This window comes from Mastigoproctus giganteus, chromosome 6 (assembly GCF_048544385.1).
Source record: "Mastigoproctus giganteus isolate SK-2022 chromosome 6, ASM4854438v1, whole genome shotgun sequence".
Classification (NCBI taxonomy): Eukaryota; Metazoa; Arthropoda; class Arachnida; order Uropygi; family Thelyphonidae; genus Mastigoproctus; species Mastigoproctus giganteus.
In genome coordinates this window covers 135,289,273-135,313,861 of record NC_143580.1, presented here as the reverse complement: position 1 = coordinate 135,313,861, position 24,589 = coordinate 135,289,273, and the positions used below count along the sequence as shown (strand labels likewise).

The 24,589-nt window shown below is 36.7% G+C and overlaps 1 protein-coding gene across 1 annotated transcript in view; it reads left to right on the top strand.

Moving 5' to 3' along the window:
• Nucleotides 1–24,589, top strand: part of Acf (ATP-dependent chromatin assembly factor large subunit) — a 373,562-nt gene that overhangs the window by 98,770 nt on the left and 250,203 nt on the right. The window contains exons 6-7 of the mRNA XM_090376504.1: nucleotides 9,736–9,958; nucleotides 20,314–20,501. Coding sequence (XP_090232630.1) covers nucleotides 9,736–9,958; nucleotides 20,314–20,501 — 411 coding nt within the window. The remainder of the gene's footprint in view (nucleotides 1–9,735; nucleotides 9,959–20,313; nucleotides 20,502–24,589) is intronic.

Here is a 24,589-nt window from a genome sequence, read left to right as displayed (position 1 = left end):
ATATTTTGCTCACAAAAATCTAATTGAGGCTGTTTGTGCAGGGCAAGATTTCTCAAATAGGAAGATGGAATGCAATATGCAATCATCAGCAAAACTATAGATAGAATTTCCGGTCAATGGAAAAGGGTCATTATTATTAGCATTGGCATATGATGCAAGAAAGCAAGCTTATATAGCATCAGCCAAAAAAAAAAACCTTTCCAATTTCACTAATCCATTCACTCCAAATGTTTTATTTCTGCCTTGAACTTATTTCAATTGTTGACCTCCATTACAACAGATGGAAGTTTGTTCCAACTATTAACCACCAACTATTTCCTTAAGGTAAATTTCCACATATCTATTCTACAATTTCTTTCCTCAATTTGAATTTATGTCCATTCAGATGAGTAATCTGAGCATGAATCCCATCAGCATTGATTTTGCCTTATACACCTCAATTAGATCACCCTGCAGGTGCCTAGTCTCTGGAAGCTGCAATTTGCAAAACTTAAGCCTGTCTTGGTAAGAGCACCCCCTCCTTTGTTCCCCCTCGCCAATCTTGTTGCCCTTCTTTGTACTCATTCTAGCAACTCTACATCTTTCCTAAAAATGTGGCCTCCAGACCTGTACACAGTATTTAAGTTGTGGCCTGACCATTGCCTTGTACAACGTGATTATCACCTCCTTGTCTCTGCTAGCAAAATTACTATATATCATTGACAAGACTCCATGACCTGCTCTGGCAGCCTGTCAGTAGTGCTCAGCGAACTTCATATCTGACTGGACAATTATCTCCAAATCCTTTTCATTCTTCACTACCCTGAGTGTAATACCACCGAGTTGGTGTGTTACTCTGGGGTTACTGCTACCCATATGCAGTACTTTACATTTGTGAATGTTAAACTTCAGTTGTCACCTCTCAGCCCATCTGCTCAACATTTCCAGATTCTGTTTCAGTGGTGTACTATCATTACTGTCATTTGCAACCCTGCCTGCCTTCGTATCGTCTGCAAACTTAGACATTAACCCTTATATTACTTCATCAATATCGTTGATAAATACAGAAAACAACAATGGGACCAATAATATCCTGGGGGACTGAACTAATAACGTTAGTCCACAAAGAGCAGTGTCCATTGATTACCACTCTCTGTGGTCTCCCACTCAACCATCCTTTTATCGTTTGTAGCAACTTGCCCTTAATGCCATACTGCTCCAATTTGTACACCAGTCTTCCATGTGCAATAGTATCAAAAGCTTTTCTAATGTCAAAGTATATGATATCAAAATTACTTTTTGCATCCAGTTCCTTTGTGACCACATCGTATTATCGATTCAAATTTGTCAGACAGGACTTCCTGTTAACAAACCCATGCTGTGTCTGAACTATAACTGCAATCTAGTCTAGATGATCCTGCATTGCTTCTTTCACTGATGACTGCTTTATTTTCCCCGGAACAGAAGTTAAACTAACATGTCTGTAATTACTTGTGTCACTATTTGATCCACCCCTTGTGAAATGGGGACACATTTGCACATCTCCAGTATATGGGATTCTTCAGAGTCCAGGGAAGCTTTCATAATTATGGCTAAGGGTTTGTTTACTTTCTTTGCTGCTTCCTTTAATACAACTGGATAGATCCCAACCACCCCAGGTGCCTTTCTTCGTTCAATTTCAACAATTTCTCCTCCACTTTGCTCTCAGTTATAGCAAAATCATTTAGCTTAATACCAGTGGTTGATAAGCTTCTGGCCTCCACTTCCCTACAGACATTCCTCATATGTGAATGTAGATGCAAAATACTGATTCAGTATGTTAGCTACCTCAGCAGGTTCATCGACAGTCAATCTGTTGATTTCAAGTTGACCAATCTGATTCATCTCCTAGAGTTTACATAAGTCTTTACTGTTTTTCTTTGCATCCTTTGCCAAAGATTTCTTGTAATCTGCCTTTGCTTGTCTAACATCGTTTGTGACTTGATTCCAGAATATCTTATGTCTACCATACACATCTGTCTCCTGATAATTTATAAGCATCCCATGCATTTTTCTTCTTTGCTGTGAGTCTCATTAGTTCACCTGGTATCCATTTTGGCATATTGGACAGTATTTCTTAATTGGTATGAAAAAGCCAAGTAGCTTTCAAGATTAATTTCTTGAATGCTTCCCATTTAGAATTTGCTGTTGGTAACATCAATTGGTCCCACAGTTTAGAATTTAAAAAATCTCTCAAGACTACTGTAGTCACCTTTACAAAAGCAAAAACCCTTCCCTGATCACTGCCACCTAGTGGTTCCTTTACTTGCAGATTCTTAATGCATGAAGAATCACTGCTCATAATTAGATCAAGAGTATTACTCTTTCTGGTTGCCTCTCAAACATGCTGCTGTAGAAAACAATCCTCCAATAAATCCATAAAAGTCTTGCTAGTGTGTGAGTGACCAAACTACAAGGTCCGGTCTATATCTGGGAAGTTAAAATCCCCCATTATTAGACAATCTGATTTGCTGGCTCACTCTATTTCTCTGTACAATTGTTCGTTGTACTCATCAGAGTCATTGGGCCTATAACACACTCATACTCTCAGCTTTGTTTTCCCAGGATAGGAAGGATAGAAATTATGATACAGTCAGTGGAAAGAGGTCATTAATATACAAGAGCAAAAGAGTGGAAGAAAGAACTGAACCTTTGGGAACACCAGCATTCATGGAGAAGTTAGAAGACAACAAGCCATCTACTATCACCTGCAGTGAGCAGTCAAAGAGAAAACTGGATACCCAGTTGCGTAAACAGTTGGTAAACCATAAAATGGGAGCTTGTTTAAATGACCTTTATACCAAACAAGATCGAAAATCTTTGAAATTTCACCAAACTTTCCATTGAATTTGTCCATAGAGCTAAGCCAGAATATCACCAATGGATTAACACTGATGGAATCCATACTGGCAATTGTTGATGAGATGGAATGTTTTTAGAGAATTTGAGTTTGTGGTTAGTTGATTTCTCCATTACTTTAAAAAAAAAAAAAAAAAAGCGACACAGAAGAGGAGTAAGTTCAGGAGCACAGGTTTTCAGAACAAGTGGAGAAATACCATTAAATCCTTTTGACGTAAAATCACAGGGGCCATTGAATGGACTATACTGGGAATGGTATGAGGTAGTTTATCAAGATCCTCAATAGACGAGTTAGAAGAAAAATAGGATGCTAGTAGGTTAGCTTTATCTTTGGCTGAAATGGCAACAGAACCATGGGTTTTGCTGAGGCGGGAACAGAGATGAACAAAAGTTGCATCCAATAGCTTTAGCAGGAGGACAGAATGCTCGGCTACCATTTAGACAAGATGCAAGTTTTCTGCTCTTAACATGTTCAAAATCTAGTTTGGACTGATTAATGACTGCTTCACAATTATTGCAAGCTTTGGTGTAGGCAGAAAATGAAGCTGACATTTGGATACAAGGTGTGATATGCAACATTCTTATCTTGAACAGCCTTAGCACATTTATTGGAAAACAAAGGTTTATATAAAGGATGAGGTTTTATGGTGGAGTGTGGAATAAAGGATTTCATCCTTACTAGAATAATTTCACTGACACGATCTGAGCAAATACTGAAGATTTCAGAAGATTTGAAATGGTAATCTAACCAGGAAAAAGGAGGAGAGAAATGGTGCACATCATCCCATTTTGCATTCTTGTAATGAAAAACAACACGATGTTGAGAAGGGCTCAGTTGGAGGAGAGACCATCACCAAGTTGTGGTCTGAGGTGCTCTCACTCACGACTCATCTTGACTGTGTACATAGAAGGGTTGTTTGTGAGAAAAAGATCAAGTGTGGGTAGGATTGTTTGGCAATCTGGTAGGTAAATAAACAATCTGCGTGAGGTCATTAGTAATTGCAAAAGCCTTGGGACCTCCACCAGCTGGAGTCGTGAACATTAAAATCGCCAAGTAAAATTACCTCACTTTTGGAAAAGATGGACTGGAGAAAGTCAAGTTTTAAAGAGAGGAAGTCAAAGAGCCAAGTGATTAGTGAAGTTGGGAGAACAATATAGGAAACAGGTGAATTTGACAACATTTGGTAGAGAGATTTAGAGGCAGAGAAGATCGAAAAGAGGAGAGTTGAAATTACTAAATCTCTGATAGGGAATATCAGAATGGAAGTATGCACAATTACCACCTTTGAAGTGAAAGGAATCAGACAACTGAGATGAGCAGTGTTTGACAGACTGTAAGTGGAAATGTACACCATTGAGACTGGATCTGAGACCACATATTTGTGAAATGAACGAGGAAGTGTTTGTGATGTTTATATATTTTCGGAGATAAGTTTTTCTATTAGTTTGACAAATTGTGATGTATTCAGTAGTAAGAAAAGGTGGCGACGACTTGCTGTATGAAAGAATGAAATTTTTAGATATGGCATACACATGGCAAGTTATACCCAGCCCCTTGACATAACATGGCCTTTGCAATGCCATCTGCATACACACTACTTGAGCTCCCTCCAGTCACTACGTGGCAGAGTAGAGGCAATGATATGATACACTAGCTGATCTGGAAGCCTCTTCTAGAGTTAGCTAAATGTCGGTTCGGTGGACTATATAGTGACCAGCCTGCAAACACCATTTTACAGCTGTACACTTGAAATGTGAGGAAGTATAATTCTAAACAGACTGTCCAACATCATGTCATAAGATTATTAGATATCATCTTCTTTGGAAAGTTGGCTTTGTGTAAATTTAACACTAAGAAGCAAGGTAAACAGAAAAGAGTCCAGTATGCTGTCCTCCTTTCCAAACCTAGTAAGTAAATTTTGCTAGTAGTGACTACATCTTGAACAAATTTATCATAGCCTGCTTAATTGCTATTCATCTTAATTGCTTAATTCATTCTTAATTGCTACTTTTTAGTAAACAGTTTACCTTGCCAAGGAAAAGATGAAAACTGGGGACTTGTCAGGGAGTCAATTGTCTAGTGAACTGCCGGGTGATGGATTTGGGAGTTTTGATATGGGCAGACACCAAGTTCATCAAGCAATATAAACAGTTGGCAAGGAAGGTCCATGGTATAGGGCACCTCTGTAGCCAGGTGGGCAGGAGCAGCAGTGCGTAGCACACATTTCTTGATTAGATTAGGGTTTGAGCCCGTGACCACCAAAAATGGAGGATGCGGAAAGGTCAGGGAATGACCACCGAATATCCCCGGAGCAACATGGCCTTAGTTGCTAATGCTCCTAAAAACCAAAAATAACAAATAAATAACCATGGTATATATTAAATTGCATACTTTATCTCAGTGATGATTTATTGAACACCTGCTTATAGAGCTAATGATATCATAAGTGCATTATATAGAGGCAGTTGTAAACCACTCTTGGAATGCTGTCAACATGGTGGCAACCCAATTAATGAGATCTGTAATAGGGCATCCTCCACATGTGGGAGGATTTCTAATGTGCTTGCTGCAGAAATTGACAACTAGGCACCTTAAGCAGCAGTAGTAGTAGTAGTGGCACATGATGCAAGAAAGCAAGTGTAGGAGCTTATGCAGCATCAGCCAAAAAAAAAAAAAAAAAATCACACCATTCCCTCCAAATGCCTGTCCAGTTCCTCCTTAAATTTATTTAACCTATCAACTTCCACAACGACAGATGGAAGTTTCTTCCAGCAATTAACCACCCGCTGGCTAAAGGCAAATTTCCGCACATCTATTCTACATCTGTCCTTTCTTAATTTGAACTTATGTCCCCGTAGGTTGGTAATCTGAACAAGTGGAAGGTCCCATCAGAATTCAGCGTGCTCAACCCATTCAAGGCCTTATGGACCTCAATCAGATCACTGCGCAGGTGCCTAGTCTCCAGCCACTGCAATTTGCAGAACTTAAGCCTCTCTTGGTAAGAGAATCCCTTCATTCCCCTCACCAATCGTGTTGCTCTTCTCTGTACACGCTCAAGCAAATCTACATCCTTCCTAAAATGAGGCCTCCAGACCTGTACGCAGTACTCAAGGCGTGGCCTGACCATTGCCTTATACAGAGGGACAATCACCTCCTTTTCCCTGCTAGCAAAATTCTTATATATCATTGACAAAACCCCATGACCTGCCCTAGCAGCCTGTCTGCACTGCTCAGAAAACTTCATATCTGACTGCACAATTACTCCCAGGTCTTTTTCATTTTCTACCACCTTAAGTGTAGTACCACACAGTTGGTACGTTTCTCTGGGGTTACTTCTACCCATATGCAGTACTTTGCATTTGTCAAGGTTGAACTTCAGTTGCCACTTCTTAGCCCATCTGCCCAAATTATCTAGATCCTGTTGCAGTAGCACACTGCCATTACTGTCATTAACAACCCTGCCAACCTTTGTGTCATCTGCAAACTTCGACATTAAGCCTGATATACCTTCATCAATATCATTGATAAATACACAAAACAACAGTGTACCCAACACCGAACCCTGTGGGACTCCACTAATAACATTAGTCCACGAAGAGCAGCATCCATTGATTACCACCCTCTGTCTTCTCCCACTTAACCATCCTTTTATCCATTGTAGCAGCTTACCCTTAATACCATTCTGCTCCAATTTGTACAGTAGTGTTCCATGCGCAACAGTGTCAAAAGCTTTCCTGAAATCCAAGTATATGATATCAAAATTATTTTTTGCATCCCACTTCCTTTGTGACCACATCATAATAACCAATCAAATTTGTCAGACAAGACTTTCCCTTAACAAACCCATGCTGTGTTTGAATTATTGCTGCAGTCTTGTCTAGATGATCCTGCAATGCATCTTTAACCAGCGACTCCATTATTTTACCCGGAACAGAAGTTAAACTAACTGGTCTGTAATTACTCGTGTCACCCTTCGATCCACCTTTGTGAATTGGGGACACATTTGCACATCTCCAGTCCGTGGGAACCTCCCCTGAGTCCAAGGATGCTCTCATAATTATGGTTAAGGGTTTGCTTAGTTGCTTTGCCGCCTCCTTTAAAATAACTGGATAGATCCCATCCACCCCAGGTGCCTTTCTTATGTTTAACTTCAACAATTTCTCCTCCACTTTGCTCTCAGTTACAAAATCATTAAGCACACTGCTACAATTTGATAACCTTCTTCCATTTTCAAATTGTAATAATTCCTCATGTGTGAATGTAGATGCAAAATACTCATTCAGTTTGTTTGCTATCTGAGCAGGATCATCAACAGTCGAACCATCGATGTCAAGTGGTCCAATCATATTCATCCCCTTCCTTTTAGAGTTTATATAAGTAAAGAAATCCTTGCTGTTTTTCTTAGCATCTTTTGCCAAAGATTTCTCGTAATCCGCCTTCGCCTGCCGAACCTCCTTTGTGACCTGATTACAGACTAGCTTATATCTGCCACAGGCTTCTGCATCACCTGATAATTTATATGCATCCCATGCATTTTTCTTCTCTGTCACGAGTCTCATTAGTTCATTTGATAACCATTTAGGCCTAAACCTTGAACGATATTTCTTAATCGGTATATAAAGTCTAGTAGCTTCCACGATTAATTCTTTGAATGCTTCCCACTTAGAATTTACTGTTTGTAACATCGTCAGTTGATCCCACTGTATAGAATTTAAAAACTGTCTGAGACCACTGTACTCTCCTTTACGGAAGCAAAAACCCTTTCCTTTACCCCTGACGGGAGTTACCTCTTTGAGTAAATCCCACTTCAGCACACTGTGATCACTGCCACCTAGTGGTTCCTTTATCTGCAAATTCTTAATACACGAATGATCACTGCTGATAACCAGATCAAGAGTGTTACTTTCTCTGGTTGCCTCTCGAACATGCTGCTGCAGAAAACAATCATCCAATAAATCCACAAAAGTCTGACTAGTGTGTGAGTGACCAACCCACAAGTTCCAGTCAATATCTGGGAAGTTAAAATCCCCCATTATAAGACATTCTGATTTACTGGCCCACTCTATTTCTCTGTACAATTGTTCATTGTACTCATTCAAGTCATTAGGCCTATAACACACTCCTACTCTTATTTTTCCTTTCGCAGTGCTTATCTCACACCAAACTGACTCAACAGAGCACTGTTCATCTATATTTACTGGGTGCACTTCCTTTGATTTCTGAGAGGAGATAGTAAAATGAATGAAGGCAAAATTTTTACTGTTAAAAATGGTTACATAATTAGGAGCATAGATTCAACTTACGGGGAAGGAAGTTTAGACGGAATTGTAGGAAATTTATTTCTAGCCAGCAAGTTGTTAATGACTGAAATGAGTCACGTTACCTCTGCGTTGGAGCTTGACAGTTTGGATAAATTCAAATGTCAGCTTGGCAATTATGTACACGAGGAAGGAAACAGATGGGTAGTTTATTTTTATTTATTTGAATTTTTTAGCTAGTGCAGCAAAGTTCTAACTTTCTTGTACTATGAGACATGTTAAAACTGGAGTGTGTTCAGTTTGGGCCACCCTAAGATTTACAGATGAGTTGAAACATTTAAAAGCCATATGTATGCATGCTTGTGAGTGCTTTGGTTCTGAATGAAGGTGAAGAAGATGATTCCTTAGACCATGAAGTGATTAGAGATGAGTGTTGGATGCATTATTTGCAATCTTAAGTTAAACAAGTGGTAAAGAGTGATGTTACCCTGTCTTCACAGAGGTGATGCCAACCACATTTGGAGACAAACTGTGGTTATTTTGAGAGATCTGTGAAGAGGACAGCTGTCGGCGGTGCTTCATACTGTAATATACATCTCAAGCTTGCAGTCTGAAGCAAACATTGACGGATAATCTCCAAAGAGGTATTTTTATAGCATTACAGTACCCATTTCTTAAAACTAATGATGCCATTCAAGATGAGCATTTTGAAGTTTAGCACACCCTTTTTATTTTCGTAACTTGGCTCCTGTCGATATATATATTTTTTTTATTTTTATTTATTTATTTATTATTTTTTTTTTATTTATTTATTTATTTATTTTTTTTTTTGACCAGAGTTGTTGGGAGATTGGGAGTTCCAAAGAAATGGTTTGTGGGTGGACTTTCAAGAAACATAAAAAATTCTTATCTGGTGGTATCCAGACAATAGTTTTGCATTGGAAAAATATGTGAATTGCAGGAGGTGTCTAATAAAAATAATGAGGTTGCCCACCCGAGTAAATAATTGTTTATTAAATGTTTGCTGTTTTCTTTTGAATTACTCTCATATATTACAGTAGCACAAAAATTTAAGTAGACTGAAGTTTAAGCCCCTGACTACTAATTACAGAGGCGCCTCCGTAGCCAGGTGGGAAGGAGCAGCAGTGCGTAGCACGCGCTTCTTAATTAGACCGGGGTTCGAGCCCGTCACCACCAAATACAGAGGATGCGGAAAGGTCAGGGAATGACCACCGCATATCTTGGAGCAATATGGCCTTAGTTGTTAATGCTCCTAAAAACCAAATAACAAACAACTAAATACAGTTAATCTGCCAACCCGCACTGGACCAGCATTGCAGATTATGGTCAATCACCATGAATCGTTGAGGAGGCTTCCATCCTGCAGTGGATTAATAATGGGTGCAGTTTCTTTCTTTTTTTTTTTTTTACCTTTAATTACACTTTTAATTTGCATAAATTAATTAATTTTTCCCTTTTGTGTTGTTATCCTCTTGAAAGTTGAATAAGTGAATAATGTGGATAGCTTGGTTTTGTTATTCTTCTTGGCAGCTTTTGTTGCAGTACTATTTGTCATAACACTTTTCTTTATTTGTTTAGGAAGAAAGTGCATCAAAATTTGGCCTTAACGAAATGACATTTAAAGATATTTTTTCTGGACCTCTTCCATCCTTTTTTGTTTCTTCAAAAACAAAGAAAAAAATACCAGTTGTGTTGATAGAATCTTTGAAATTGCCAGTATTAGGACAGAATCCAAAAAAAAAAGATAAAGCAATAAAAAAGATTTCAAAAGAAAAATTGAAAGAAAACAAAACTGATTCAAGTAAGTTGTTAAAATTCATTTCACCTTATGCTTTAAATCATTTGCAAGTTCATTTTTATATGATTTAGCATTGGACTTTTCCTGAAAGTTCTTTTAATGTTGAGAAAAATGAACATACATGTGAAATCCTTTATAGTGAGGAGAAAAACAACAGGCAGTTACAGCAGCATGCACTAAGCCTATCCACTCCATATGTATCGAGTGTGTGAGTAGACAGAAGCATGGTGGGTGATCTTGAACCACCTGTTGTTTTTCTATTATCGACCATTGGAATATAACACTTACTAAAGTCTTATATTCCATGGTCCAGACACGTTCCTGTTTAGGAAAAAATATTAAACAGCTGATTTGGTTAAGCTCTTCTTATTCACTATAGTTGAAGTAGTAACACCTTTTTTGATTGTTTGTATTGTAGTGGTGGATTGATGTACAAGGTGGGTCTGAAAAGTTTTAGGTCTCTCCCCCCCCCTCTGATACTACTAGTACCGTACTTTGATCACTGTTGAAACTATTCACTAATAAGTCCGAATTGGCCCTGTGCCAAGTTTCATCCATGTCCACAAATGCACTCTTGCACTCTACTTGAAAGTCATTTTTAAGTGGACACAGTGGATTCAAGGACAGAACAAAGAGTGGCGATAAAATTTTGTATTAAAGCTAAAAAAAATGCAACTGTAAAATTGCAGTGGTGAGTGCAGCTTATGAACACAAAGCTCCAACATTTTTTGCTAGTATGGGTAGTTCCATGAAGGGCAGGAAGATGTTCATGACAGTGCATGGAGTGACCACCCATCCCAGTCTCATATGGGTGTGACCATTGAAAAATAAAATTCAGCAGCTGTCCCTCTGAATGACAGCAGATCAGCTTTGCATTAGCAAGGATAATGTGTATTCAGTAGTTGAAGAATTTAAAGGAAGGGGTGTTCATTCTGCATGCATTGATGGTGTAACAGGAGGAGGAGGAATGAGTTGCTGCATTTCAAGATTTGATTGAATGGCACAGTAATACATTTTGACAGCATTTCAGAGATCCATACCACAATGATGAGTGAGTTAAACAGGGTTTCACAAAATTAGTTGCATCCAGAAGCTGTACAACCAAGATAAGAGGTGTGTTCGGTTATGGGAGGGGTTGGGGTGTATCAGTTTCACATTAGAAAGGATAACGTGTATTCAATAGTTGAAGAGTTCATACTGCATGCATTGATGGTGTAACAGAAGGAGGAATGAGTTGCTGCATGTCAAGATTTGATTGGATGGCACAGTGATACAGACTTTTTTTTTTTTTATCATTACTGGTGTTTTGTGTATAAACCTGAAACAAAAAGACAATCAGCTGTGTGCGATGAAGAAACTCAGATTCCAAAAGTCTTGAATCAAAATGACATTGGTGATTTTTTTTTTTTGATTAGCAAGGAGTTTTGCACAAAGAATTTGTAGCAGAAGGACAGGTAGTCAACTCTGAATTTTAGAGAAGTGATGAACAGACCACTTCATGACAATGCACCTTCACACAATGCAACTGTCGTCAAGCAGTTTCTCACACAGAAGAGCATTGCAGTACTTCACCATCCCCTGTATTTTTCTGATTTGGCACCTGCTGATTATTTTCTGTTCTCACAAGTAAAATTCCACCTGGAGTTACACCATTTTGACAGAATTTCAGAGATCCATACCGCAATGATGAGTGAGTTAAACAGGGTTTCACAAAATTAGCTGCATCCAGAAGCTGTACAACCAAGATAAGAGATGTGTTGGGTTATAGAGGGGGTGGGGGTGTACTTTGAAGATTAAATGGTAATAAATTTTCTTCCTTGAGATTATGATTTTTTTTATGAATGCAATAATAAAACTTTTCTGACACACCTTGTAGTTCTTTCTCCATCCAGTTTTTCTTTAATCTTAGCATATTTATTGTGAATTTATTTGGATTTGTGTCAGAAAAGTTTTATTATTGCATTCATAAAAAAAATCATAATCTCAAGGAAGAAAATTTATTACCATTTAATCTTCAAAGTACACCCCCACCCCCTCTATAACCCAACACACCTCTTATCTTGGTTGTACAGCTTCTGGATGCAGCTAATTTTGTGAAACCCTGTTTAACTCACTCATCATTGCGGTATGGATCTCTGAAATGCTGTCAAAATGGTGTAACTCCAGGTGGAATTTTACTTGTGAGAACAGAAAATAATCAGCAGGTGCCAAAACTGAAACAAAGCGCCAGTATACAATACAATATCGTGAAACAATTGTTATTTTATTTATTTTTATTGTTATACGTCTCAACTTTACACAATAAGTGAGAACTATATACAAATGGGATAAAAATTATAAATACATAATATAAATAGATATATATATATATATATATATATATATATATATATATATATATATATAACTGCAACATTAATGTAAAATACAGTTTGATTTGTTTAAGTTTCATTTTATGTTACTTGTTTAAGTTTTATTTTATGTTACGGTAGAGCATCAGTTATCCGGAATAATTAATGTCAGACCTCTTCCAAATAGCAAAATTTTTCGGATAATTGAACATAAGGTAAATTAATAATAACTTAAAAATTCGCACATTTACATGTGTGTGTATATTTGAATAAGTATTTTACTACTAATTTTATGTGGGAAAAAAAATTGTAAAGTAATTTTATAAAATAATGTTCGATCGTTTTTTATTTCATTTGTTCTGAATATTTTTTTATTTTATTTTTATTTTTTTTATTTATTTATTTTTTTGCTGCTAAATCTCAAGTTCCGTAATAATATCAGTTTGATTATATCGCATTCTTCCTGATTTTCTGCTAATTTCAGTGCTGTTTCTTTTCGTTGACATTTTACTGTAAAAAAGCTGAGAAAAATAATAAATCACACAGTTTTGGGCCAATATTCTTACTGAATCTGGAGCTAAACTAAACATAATATGAAGTGAAGAGAACAAAATATGTCGTGGAAAATTGGGTTTATGGAAGCGAATGACTAAACTCTATCACTAATGGTTTCCGAGAAAACCTACAGTCCTAATCCAACATTTCACCACATATACAACATAAACAGGCAGAGATACTCTTGTAGCACAATAAACATTTGTCTCAAAAAATACCATTTAAAAAAAAAAAAAAAATCATCCTATCAAATTATTCCAGATTACTGATGTTCTACTGTACTTTTATGAATTGGATTTGCTTTTTATAAAAAAACAGCTTCCAAAAGCAATTGCTACAAACTTTTAATAACTGCATTTGAAAATTATTAAAATCAATGGATTCCAAGTCTTACTGATTTGATAATCCCAAAACCCTGTATATATAATTAGTAATGCTGGAAATTGGCATAAGTTTTATGATTTTTTCTTTGAGGACAGTTGAAATTTACTGATTTCGATAGTATGATTCTGTTGAGCATTAAATCATGGCAAGGTTCTTGATAATTAATTAACATAAAATCTAACTTCAGTTTATATATTAGAGAAAAATGAAAAAATTACGGAAAAAATTAAGTTGGACTAGTTCAATAAGAAAATCACTGTCTTCTTCTTTCTTCATATAGATTACATATTATGTTGTAAATGTGCTATATGTTACACTTGTCAAGGAAGGTGTTAATTATACAGATATCTTTGTCACTTTTTCAAAATCTCTGATCTGTAAATGGTTAGGGATGATAGTGAAAGCAAATTAAAGGTTTGACAGAAAATAGACATTTTTTAATATAATTTGTCTAAAAAATTTAATTTGTTAAATGCTATTTATTAGGGGAAAAAAATACTAAAAGGTGATTTATTTGTGTAGATTATGAATTTCCAGTTTAGAAGCCAATTTGGAAGAACATTGCCCATGGAAGTATCTATAGAAAAGGCATTCAGCAGAAAGACTTTGTTAGAGATGAGTCATTAATTGACCTAACTGCTCTCTTTTGAATGGAATCTAGAAGCATGTGAGAGATTTTGGGGCCACCGACCCAGGTGTAGGAACAGTATTCCTTGGTAGGATGGACTTATGATATGAGAGTGAACGGCTGTTTGGAAGAAGAGTAACACCAACAGATATAGACAAAACCAAGTTTTTTAGATGCAGAGGAAGCAATATTTGTAATATGCTTATGCCATAGTAGATTAGAAGTCAGGATAATCCCCAGTGGAGATATATGATCTTGCCTAGAAATTGGAGTGTCATTGAAGATAAGTGTAGTAGCAGAAGAATCCTTTTTGTGAGATATAAGACAGGACTGAGTTTTAGAAGGATTGAAATCAATTAAGTTATATTTACCCCACTGGAGTATTACCTGGCGATCAGCATTTAAGGAATTGGTAGTGGATATTCAAGGAGTTGAAGCTGTTTATGCAGGGAAAGGTTTTTCAAACTAGAAGGTGGAATACAATGTGCTATCATCAGAAAAACTATGGATAGGATTTCTGGCCAATTTAAGTAGGTTATTAATATAAAGAGGAAGAGAGTGAATGAAAGAACCGAACCTTGGAGGAAAACCAGCGTTAGTGGATAAGTTAGAAGATAGAGAATCATCTTTCATTACCTACACTGATCGGTCAGAGAGAAAAACTGGATACCCAGTTACAAAAAACAGTTGGCAAAGCATAAGATGGTAGCTTATTTAGAACACCTTTATGCCAAGCCTTTGAAATGTCAAGGGCAACTGCTTGAGTTTCACTAAACATTTTTTCCATTGAATTTGTCCATAGATAAGTAACATAAGCAAGATATCACCAGTGGATCAAGACTTATGGAATCCCTATGAACAATCATTGATCAGATGGAAGGTTTCTAGATAGTTTAGAACACCAGCATAAGTGGAGAGTTAGAAGACAGACAGCCATCTACCATCACCCGCAGTGAGCAGTCAGAGAGAAAACTTGGTACCGAATTACAAAAAACAGTTGACGAACCATAATATGGTAGCTTGTGAAAAGAGTAGAAATAAGTGCAATGGGGCGATAATTGGAAGAGAGATATTTGCCACCCTTTTTTTTTTTTTTTTTAATCATTATTGGTGTTTTGTGTATAAACCCAAAACAAAAAGACGATCGGCTGTGTGGGATGAAGAAACTTCTCTCAGGCGCATGAAGAAACTCTGATTTGGAATAAGTTCTGTGTTGACTTTTTGAAAAAAAGTCAACACAGAACAGGGATAAGCTTTGAATCAACCACTGCTCACCTCAGTGAACAGTGGTTGATTCAAATTGATTTCAATAATAATTGGGATTTTGTCAGATTACATATATGGGGCTTGGCAGAATGTAATTTGATTCTTAATTCATCAACAATTCTGTCAAGCTAGCACCTCTTTTGACCTTGACCCTGATCTCTGGATTTGTAACGTAATGGGCGCCTCCGTAGCCAGGTGGGAAGGAGCAGCAGTGTGTGGCACACGCTTCTTGATTAGACTGGGGTTCGAGCCTGTCACTACCAAATACGGAGGATGCGGAAAGGTCAGGGAATGACCACCGCATATTCCCGGAGCAATATGGCTTTAGTTGTTAATGCTCCTAAAAACCAAAATAACTAACTGGATTCGTAACAAGGTGTAGAGAAAGAGTATTTTGAATTCACTCATATCAAACTTTTAACCTTTACAGACTTGTTATATCCAGCTTCAATTCACTTGTTATATTTTTATTTAATTTTATTCCTTTGTTGAAAGGAATAAAATAAAATTTTATACCCTTGCTGTACTATTTCTTTATAGGATGGCAATAAATGATTTCATATATATAATGTTGAAAAATGTCTGGGATGAAGGTTTGAAATATATTAACAATATTTTAATGTTGATTAACACATGTATACAATTTTCAGAACTGTATAGTAGCAGTTTTCAAAGTGGGTTCTGCAGAACCCAAAGGTTCTGTAAATATTCCATTTATTTTTATTTAATTGCTGCACATGTGTTATTTTTATTAGAGTTCTGTTGAAGATTTAGATATACAAAAGGGTTCTATAGGCATAAAAGGGGCGAGGGGAGTGCTGTGCTGAATTCTGTGTTATACAATTGCCATTAGCAGAGAAAATGTTCCCACAGCATGTCACAGCATTGCATAGTTTCGGAAATGTGACTAAGAAACAAGCAATGTATTTGACGTAGCGATGTAGTTTTGATTGTCTCGGCCAGTGGTTGGGTAGTTTTTGAGCCAAGATAATTGGTATTGTATATCTCTTATTGTATTATTTGTGCTTAATCGTATCAGTGTTGAGAAAAAAAAATATTTTTATATATATTGCCAGTAGCACGGCAGACCAGTAGAGTGAAAATGAACTGAACTAAATAAAATAACAATAACAGAAAAATAAAAGGGGGGGTAAAGAAGAAAAGGGTAGTATTGAAGCAACTTTCCTAAAATAATTTAGAAATTAAGCCATTTAAATGAAATTTAGCAGCGTCCCCTAGTTTCCGAATTATGTGAAATCTCGCTAAGGTGGAAACGTGAACTAATAAGATTACATGACCAAATAAACTGAAAATTAATAAAATAAAATAGACTGGCCATTATGCCCCATCTCGACAGAGGATCACGAGGCCAATAATAGTCGGAATCACTGCATTTTGAATGCTAAACAAATCCATACAACGACGGAATGATACTAAGATCAAACCACCGATGCAATAGATTTGCATAGCTGTGGTCCTTATGCAGCAAAAAATAATAAAACAGAAAGCCTAGTACTTGCATGGCCAAACCACACCACTGACAAAACAATAGTTGAACTGAAAATATATAGAAACAAATTAGGCTATAGATGGCGGTATGAATGCAGCGTTAGCACATCGTCACACTACCCCCATTTAAAATTAATCCAAAAATTTAAATAGAAAAATAAAAATTACTGAAATATATATTAAAATAAATAATAAAAAAATTAATAGAAAAGCTAACATCTGTGGCAGCAGAAAAGCACAATCCACTACATGTTGCTTATAATAAGCTAAATTAAGATAGGATATTGCCAGTAGCATGGCGAACCAGTAGAGTGAAAATGAACTGAACCAAATTAAGGGGGCGGTAAAGAAGAATAGGGTAGTGTTGAAGCAACGTTCCTAAAATAATTTAGAAATTAACCCAATTAAAAGAAATTTAGCGGCGCCCCCTAGTAAGCACCTGTTTCCGAATTATGTGAAATCTCACTAAGGTGGAAACGTTACATGACCAAATAAACTGAAAATTAATAAAACAAAATAAATAGATTTTCTATTAATTTATTCTTATTTATTTTAATATATATTTCAGTAATTTTTATTTCTCTATTTAATTTTTGGATTAATTTGATCATATATATATATACATATATATATTTTTTTTTTTTTTTTTTACTCGGTATACAAAATGAAAGTTATAGTTTTGTGTGCTTAAAGTCACATGTTCCTGGCCCCGTGGTCTAAGTATCGCCTAGAACTGGGACCAGGAGCTGTGGCTTTAAATTTTATAGAATGTGTTGTGAATTTAAAATCCATGATGCATGAGATAGTATAATTTTTTTTTTTTTTTTTTTTTTTATGAAAACCCCAAACACGAGAGGTATTAGAACCTGTAGTACTTAGTACCATGCTTGGGTTGGAGGTTGAGAAGACGAAAGAAGATATTTGTTGACATTAGACTTGAGCTTCTGTAGACTGTAATTGTCAGGCGTATGAAGGAAGGTTGTTCCAGAAAACAGCAGTTGAATGAATAAACAAGGAAGATGAAAAGTTGGTTCTGTGAGTTTGAAGTTGGACAGTAAATGGATGTTGGCTGGTGGTGGCATGTGTTCGGACTATTTTGAAAGAGAGCGGGAATTAAAGAAGCCAATTCAGAAGAACAGTGCCCATGGAAATATCTGTAGAAGAGGCATGCAGCAGAAACATTACGTCTATGAGACAGCGAGTGGAGAGACTGTTGGAGAGACCTAAATGCCCTCTTCTGAACAGAATCAAGAAGCCTGGAGAGGTTTTGGGGGCACCACCCCAGATGTGGGAACAATATTCCATGGTAGGGCGGATTTGCGATTTGTACAGAGTGAACAGCTATTTAGAAGAAAAGTAAGCGAAAGAGAAAACCAAGTTTTTAAGATGCAAAGAAAGCGATATTTGTAATGTACTTGTGCCAAAAGAGATTAGAAGTCAGGGTAATCTCCAAAAGAGATATATCATTTTGCCTAGAAATCGAAGTGTCACTAAAGATAAGCATAGGAGCAGAAGAATCCTTTTTGTGAGATATAAGACAAGACTGAGTTTTAGAAGGATTGAAATCAACTAAGTTGTCTTTGCTCCACTGCGGAATTACCTGGAGATCGTCATTTAAGGAATTGGTAGCGGATATTCAAGAAGTTGAAGCTGATTAAACAGGGCAAGGTTTCCAAAATGGAAAGTGGAATGCAATGTGCTTTCATCGGCAAAACTATGGATAGGATTTCCAGTCAATGGAAGAAGGTCATTAATATACAAGAGGAAAAAGAGTGGGGGAAAGAACTGAACCTTGGGGTACACCAGCATTAGTGGAGAAGTTAGAAGACAGAGAACCATCTACCATCACCCTCAGTGAGCGATCAGAAAGAAAACTGGATAACCAATTACAAAAAACAGTTGGCAAACCGTATATGGAAGCTTGTTTAGAAGACATATTCACAATATTACATTAATACACCAACCGTTGAGTTCAAATAATAATTTAATACCAACAATACCGAGGATACTGTAACATAATCTATTTACAATAACTGATTATGAATAAAGCCTGAAAACAAAATAAAATACTAAAATTTTTAAAATTCAATAAAATATATAAGGTTAAAAGCATTAAAACTGTACAATTGTAGCTTTCGGGGGCGTCCAAATTAATGCCCGTATTGTGTGGAATGTTATGTGGGGGGAACACACGAGTGCCATACAGACCACAGAGTGTGATAAGTCCGCTGTTACTGAACATTTTTGGGAAAGACAGCACCAGGTCTCCCCATAAAATGCTGTCATCCTTGATCGGGCGCATAGTCTCTGGGACCGCAAGTGGCTCGAGAGCTTGTGGATTTGCTCATCCAATAACAATACTATGAATAGGGACAAGGGTATGCGGCTTCACCCCATTTTTGAGGCTATAGTTCATCTCAAAAGATGAGCCTTTCTGTTTACCACGTTCCCGAGCTGCTTCCGGTTCTGGGGCACGTGTAGGAACTTTTGTTCATGCACTTGATCAACCATGTGTGCCGTGAACCTGATACTTAAGCATGTGCTGCAGAAGCATTATTTCTTGTTGAGAAAGGAGGCAGGTGCCCCCAAAAGCTACAATTGTACAGTTTTAATAGGTTTAACGCTTTTAACATTATATATTTTATTGCATTTTAAAAATTTTGCTATTTTATTTTGTTTTCAGGCTTTATTCATAATCTGTTATTGTAAATAGATTATGTTACAATATCCTCTGTATTGTTGATATATGTATAGTATTAAATTATTATTTTAACTCAACGGTTGGTGTATTAATGTAATATTGTGAATATGAGCTTTCCCAACCTCAGAGGCCTTTTTGAAGATATTGTTTAGAAGACACTTATGCTAAACACGATCGAAAGCCTTTGAGATATCAAGAGCAACTGCTTGTGTTTTACTGAACTTTTCCATTGAATTTGTCTACAAATGGGTAACATAAGCCAGAATATCAGCAACACTGACGATCATTGATCAGATTGAAGGTTTCTAGGTAGTTTAAGAGTTGGCGGTTAATTGATTTCTCCATTGCGTTAGAAAGAGTAGAAGTAATTGCAATGGGATGATAATTTGATGGAAGGGATTTGTCACCCTTTTTAGGAACTGGCTAGATATGAGCAAATTTTCAAGCAGAAGTCAAAAACACCTTTGGAATAAGAAAGTGAAAAAAGGTGGCAAAGAACAGGAGTAAGCTCAGGAACACAGGTTTTGAGAACAAGTGGAGAAATATCATCAGGACCTGGAGCTTTCTTAGCATCAAGATTCGTCAAAATCCTTCTGACATCCTTTTGACGGAAGACCACAGGAGGCATTGAATGGAGTGTGTTGGAAATGGTGGGAGGTGTTTTACCAAGATCATTAATGCATGAGTTGGAAGAAAAATGGGATGCTAGCGGGGTCAGCTTTATTCTTGGCTGAGGTGACAACAGAACTATCTGGTTTTGGCAGAGATGGGCAAAAGTTGCGGCCAATAGCTTTGGCAAGAGACCAGAATGCTCGGCTACCATTACGGCAAGAACCAAGTTTTCTGCTCTTAGCCCGTTCAAAATCTAGTAATTATATGATTTTATATAATCATATAAAATAAAAATGAATGTTGCAATATTCTTTTAATTATTTGTATTTTAATTAATCTATAATTTTGACAGGTAAAAAAATTCAAAGTAAGCTTCCTAATAAGAAGGATTCAACTGATAAACCAAAGTCTCTGAAAGAGAGAATAGCATTGAAAGAAAAGCAAAGGCAAATTGAAGAAGAAGAAAAGGAGAAACAAAGACAAGAATTAAAGAAACGCCTTGAGGAAGAGAAGTTAAAGCGACAAGAGGAAAGGAAAAAGGTATGTGCTTCAATTTAAATACAGTAAATTTTATGAAAGTAATTATGCCTGAAAATGCCATTATTTTAGAAGTGTTAGTAAATTAAACTTAAAAAGGGGGGGGGAACATAACTGTCCTTAATTTTAATCTTCATGTTCTGATTTTACAGTAATTTTTCAAAGTGACATCCTTAAATTTGAATGTTGTTCTCTATTCATTGCCTTAGTGACTGCTGAACTTGTTCAAACATGCTTGCAGTGATGCTGATTGTTTTGCAGCCTGAACTTTTTCATATTCTAAGTCCTTTAACCCCACAAGAAGTAGTTTAAGGGGTGAGTGGAAAGTTCACATTAGTTGACAGTGCTAGCCACTGAACAGGACCTCCCCAACTTAATCTGATATCAAGTTGAGCCATACATTTGTTGGCTGAAGTGGGTGGGAATGCCATCATGAATAAACTGCTGATCATGTCTTATCTTAAGAGGAACACCTTGAAACAGCTCTAGTATAATACCTTTCAAATGGATGTTGGCTCAAAAAAATATCTATAAGCTTGGCTTGTCAAGTGTGTTAAAATATGTGGCATAGTTAAACTGTTCACCAACAATACCACACTAATTGTCAGTAGAGAATTATTGGTCATCTATCATTACACCATGCAATATTTTCTTGTCATATGTAGTGCTTGCTTCATCAGTATAGATCATCTGTCCTGCAAAACAACAATCTTGGGCATGACAAGGAAGAATCCTTTGACAGAACCATTGTTGTAGGGCATAATTTGCTGGATTCAATGAGTACACTTTCTGCAGATGGAGTGCAGCTGCTGTCACCAGTAAATTCTTCAGATAGTCCAGTGGGGAACTGATGGTACAAGAAGATCCACAGGTTGTTTCAAGTGAAGAAATTTGCCATCTTCAGCATCTTGGTGGTAGGTTTGCAGTCACTCTGGCAATCTTGCAGCACTTTACCTCAAGTGTTTGACAGTTTGGTAGTCTTTTCCTAGGAAAGATTTTATGGGATTGCTTTGCTTCATTTGAATATTCTCTTGTGTGACTGTGTAGGTTGCATATCTTTATACTAAATGTTAAAAATATTTTTTTTTTAGTTATGTAATTGCTACATAACTAAATGAAACTGTCTCTAATCCAGAGAAAGAATTTCACATGGGGAAAATGTGCCAGAGAAGGATTTGTTGGATGTTACAGGGGTAGGGGAATAGAAGCAAAGTTTCCCCTGTTTTGAGGTCTTTTTGAACAAAGTATCATTATCAGCTATTGTTGCAAATCACATTTGTGCATAATAATTTCAAAATAAAAGTATTTTTCAAATACGTGATTGTATGAGACATTTTATTTTATCTATTTATTTATTTTATTTGGGTTTTTTTTTTTTTTTTTTTTTTTTTTGAGGTGGAATAAGGCAGGTGAGCCAAATTGTTGGTCCACTTAAAACCAGAATCCCAAAGTTTCTTTAGGCTGGATATAGGAACAGCAACTAATATGTATGCAGAATATCCCAGCAGTAAAATAATACAGGAGGAATTGTCTGGTTGTCTCTTTATCACTGGAGTTACAGACATCAAGATTCATGTCCCAGAATTCCCATTGTGCTATTGAGTACATATGCTGGCTTTGTTCTTTGTAGGTCAGATTTTCGTCCATTACCGCCGCTAAGAATTTGATTGAATGAGTAGCGTAAGAATGTGCCTTGAAATACAGAGCCACAGAGAAGGTGCTGAATTGAAGTCTGCTTGTGCTTTTGGAGAAGATAACATATTTCACATTTTCAAGATTTGTTTGGAGTCCAAAGATGGAGGCATATTTGCAAGTGGACAGATAGTTATTGAAGATAGCAGTGTGCTATAAGACATCTACAGTGGCTGATGAGGTGGTAACAGGGCTCAGAAGACAATACACAATGTCATCGTCATACGCTAAAATTGCAGGTAATTCATTCATAAGCAACAAAAATTTGCAGAAAACAGCTGTGCTCGCAATGAGTCCCTTAGGAGAGATACTTGCCCCAAGAAGCACTAATCCATTGGGAAAGTATTCATATGCTGAAAACTGTGATATGCGAGTTTGTTAGACCACCCCTTGTTAAATCTTCTGCCACCATTTTGGAATTTGTTTACTATAGCACGCTAAAATAGAAGGATGCTTCTGACTTAGTTGTGAACAATACTACTGCCAAGATCGTGGCAATTGTAACTCAAGGAAGATTCTGTTCTTTTGTTCAGTGAGATTACTTTATTGCTGCATATGTTATAAATGCCAGGGTAGCACAAATTTCATTAATTTGTAATGCATCCTTAAAGACAAAGTTACACCATTAGTTGTTTTGCAGTATCGGTTATTTAATTTCAGTGTCAAAACCTACAAGATGTTATAGCATGAAACAAGAAAGAACTGGTGTGCAGTGGTCCTTGGTTACTTGTGCAGAAGAATGCTTGAAAAATAAAACTCAATTCAGGGTTTCTGTTTCTGGTGAAACATTGGAAATCCTCTTGATAGCTGTATGTACTGCAGGACCATTGTTAAAAACAAAGCAATACTTCTGAAAGGGTAGAATCTGCAACATTATCTTCCTTGAAGCAATCATAATTAGTTGGTAGTTTCTAACAGAAAATACAAACATGAAAATCTTCGAAAGTATGCTGTACAAGAAAACAAATCTGTGTTTTAATTATGACATTCATATATTGTCAGAAAAATTTAATTTCAGAGTCAAGGTCTGGATTTAAAAAAATAATCTTTCTGAAAGTCTGAGGTTGACAGTATAAACTTGCCTGTCTTCAGGCTCAAAAGAGGTTTTTTTTTTTTTTTATGTGAAAACATCTTTGGCAGCCCTCTACTAAATTTCAGACTGAAGTAAAACCAATTTGTCATGATTTTGCGACACGTCATTTTCGTGTCGCAAAATCATAACAGAATAGTGAATTCCACGGTGACGAAAGAGGTGCCAATGATGTCATTTCCAGTTTGTTGATTTGATCGACAAACCGGAAATGGCGATTATGTGACACATCATTTCCGTGTTGCAAAATCATATGTTGATACATCTGTTTATTCGGCATTATTTTCTTGTAACATGTGAATGTATGTTTGTGAGTTTGAAGCTTGATGATCATTGCGATGCCGTCTTCTTTGTTCTTTTCCAAAGGATCTCTGGGAGCATTACTTAGCCACAGTAAAATGTGCGTGTGTGGACTACCATGATTTTGAAATTTTATACGATTGAAAAAAGTTGACCATGTAAAATTGACCAAATGGGCTATAATGTTTCAACTGCAATACGTTCATAATTACATCCACAATCTTCTTCAAGTATATCACAAAATTACAGCGTCACCTGCATCACCTTCACTAACATCACATTCCTCGTTCTGTAATTTGTACAATAGCTGAAGCTAGCATGGCCAACAGATTTCATTGGCACTCAGAGTCAAGAAAATTGTGGGGGTTTACCAAGCTCTAATCATAGCGAATAGATCGTGCTTACGTTGAGCTCAGTAGTAGGTCAGGTTTGGAATTGTCCTTAGGAATGCCAAATTGTTTTTGATACAGCTATTAATGTATTTTTTTGAATTGAACTTGCTCGCAGATCAGTTTTGTATTTGAAAGTCACCATCAAAGAGCGTCTCATTCTCAGTTTTGTTATCTTCATTGCTGCATAAAGGAGATGATATGGAGTAACACTGCGTTGGTCAGATTGTCTGAGCTTGCTCGTTGCCATCACAAACAGAGTCGCATGTAAATTCTCTCTGAACATTCTGAATTGTCCAAGATAAATGCTGGGAAAGGACAGTTCCTCTGTGTGCTCGTCAAACAGTAAGCTCTGTGGTACGTTAGTTTCTTCTGGAGCAATTCTAAGATATTTATTGTTGCTCCATAACAAACTTTGCTGTTGAGCGATGAGACTTTGCTTGATCGCTTCGCTTATGTTGTCTTTAGCCAAATTAATTTCCATGTGACTGTTATCAAAGAATGACTGATCTACCATGATTTGATACAATTGATAGGCATGTCGACCGAATATCGAAGCCAGGCTTTAACCACTCACTTTCTTACTAACCTGATCAAATAGCTGGACTTCTGTATCTTGT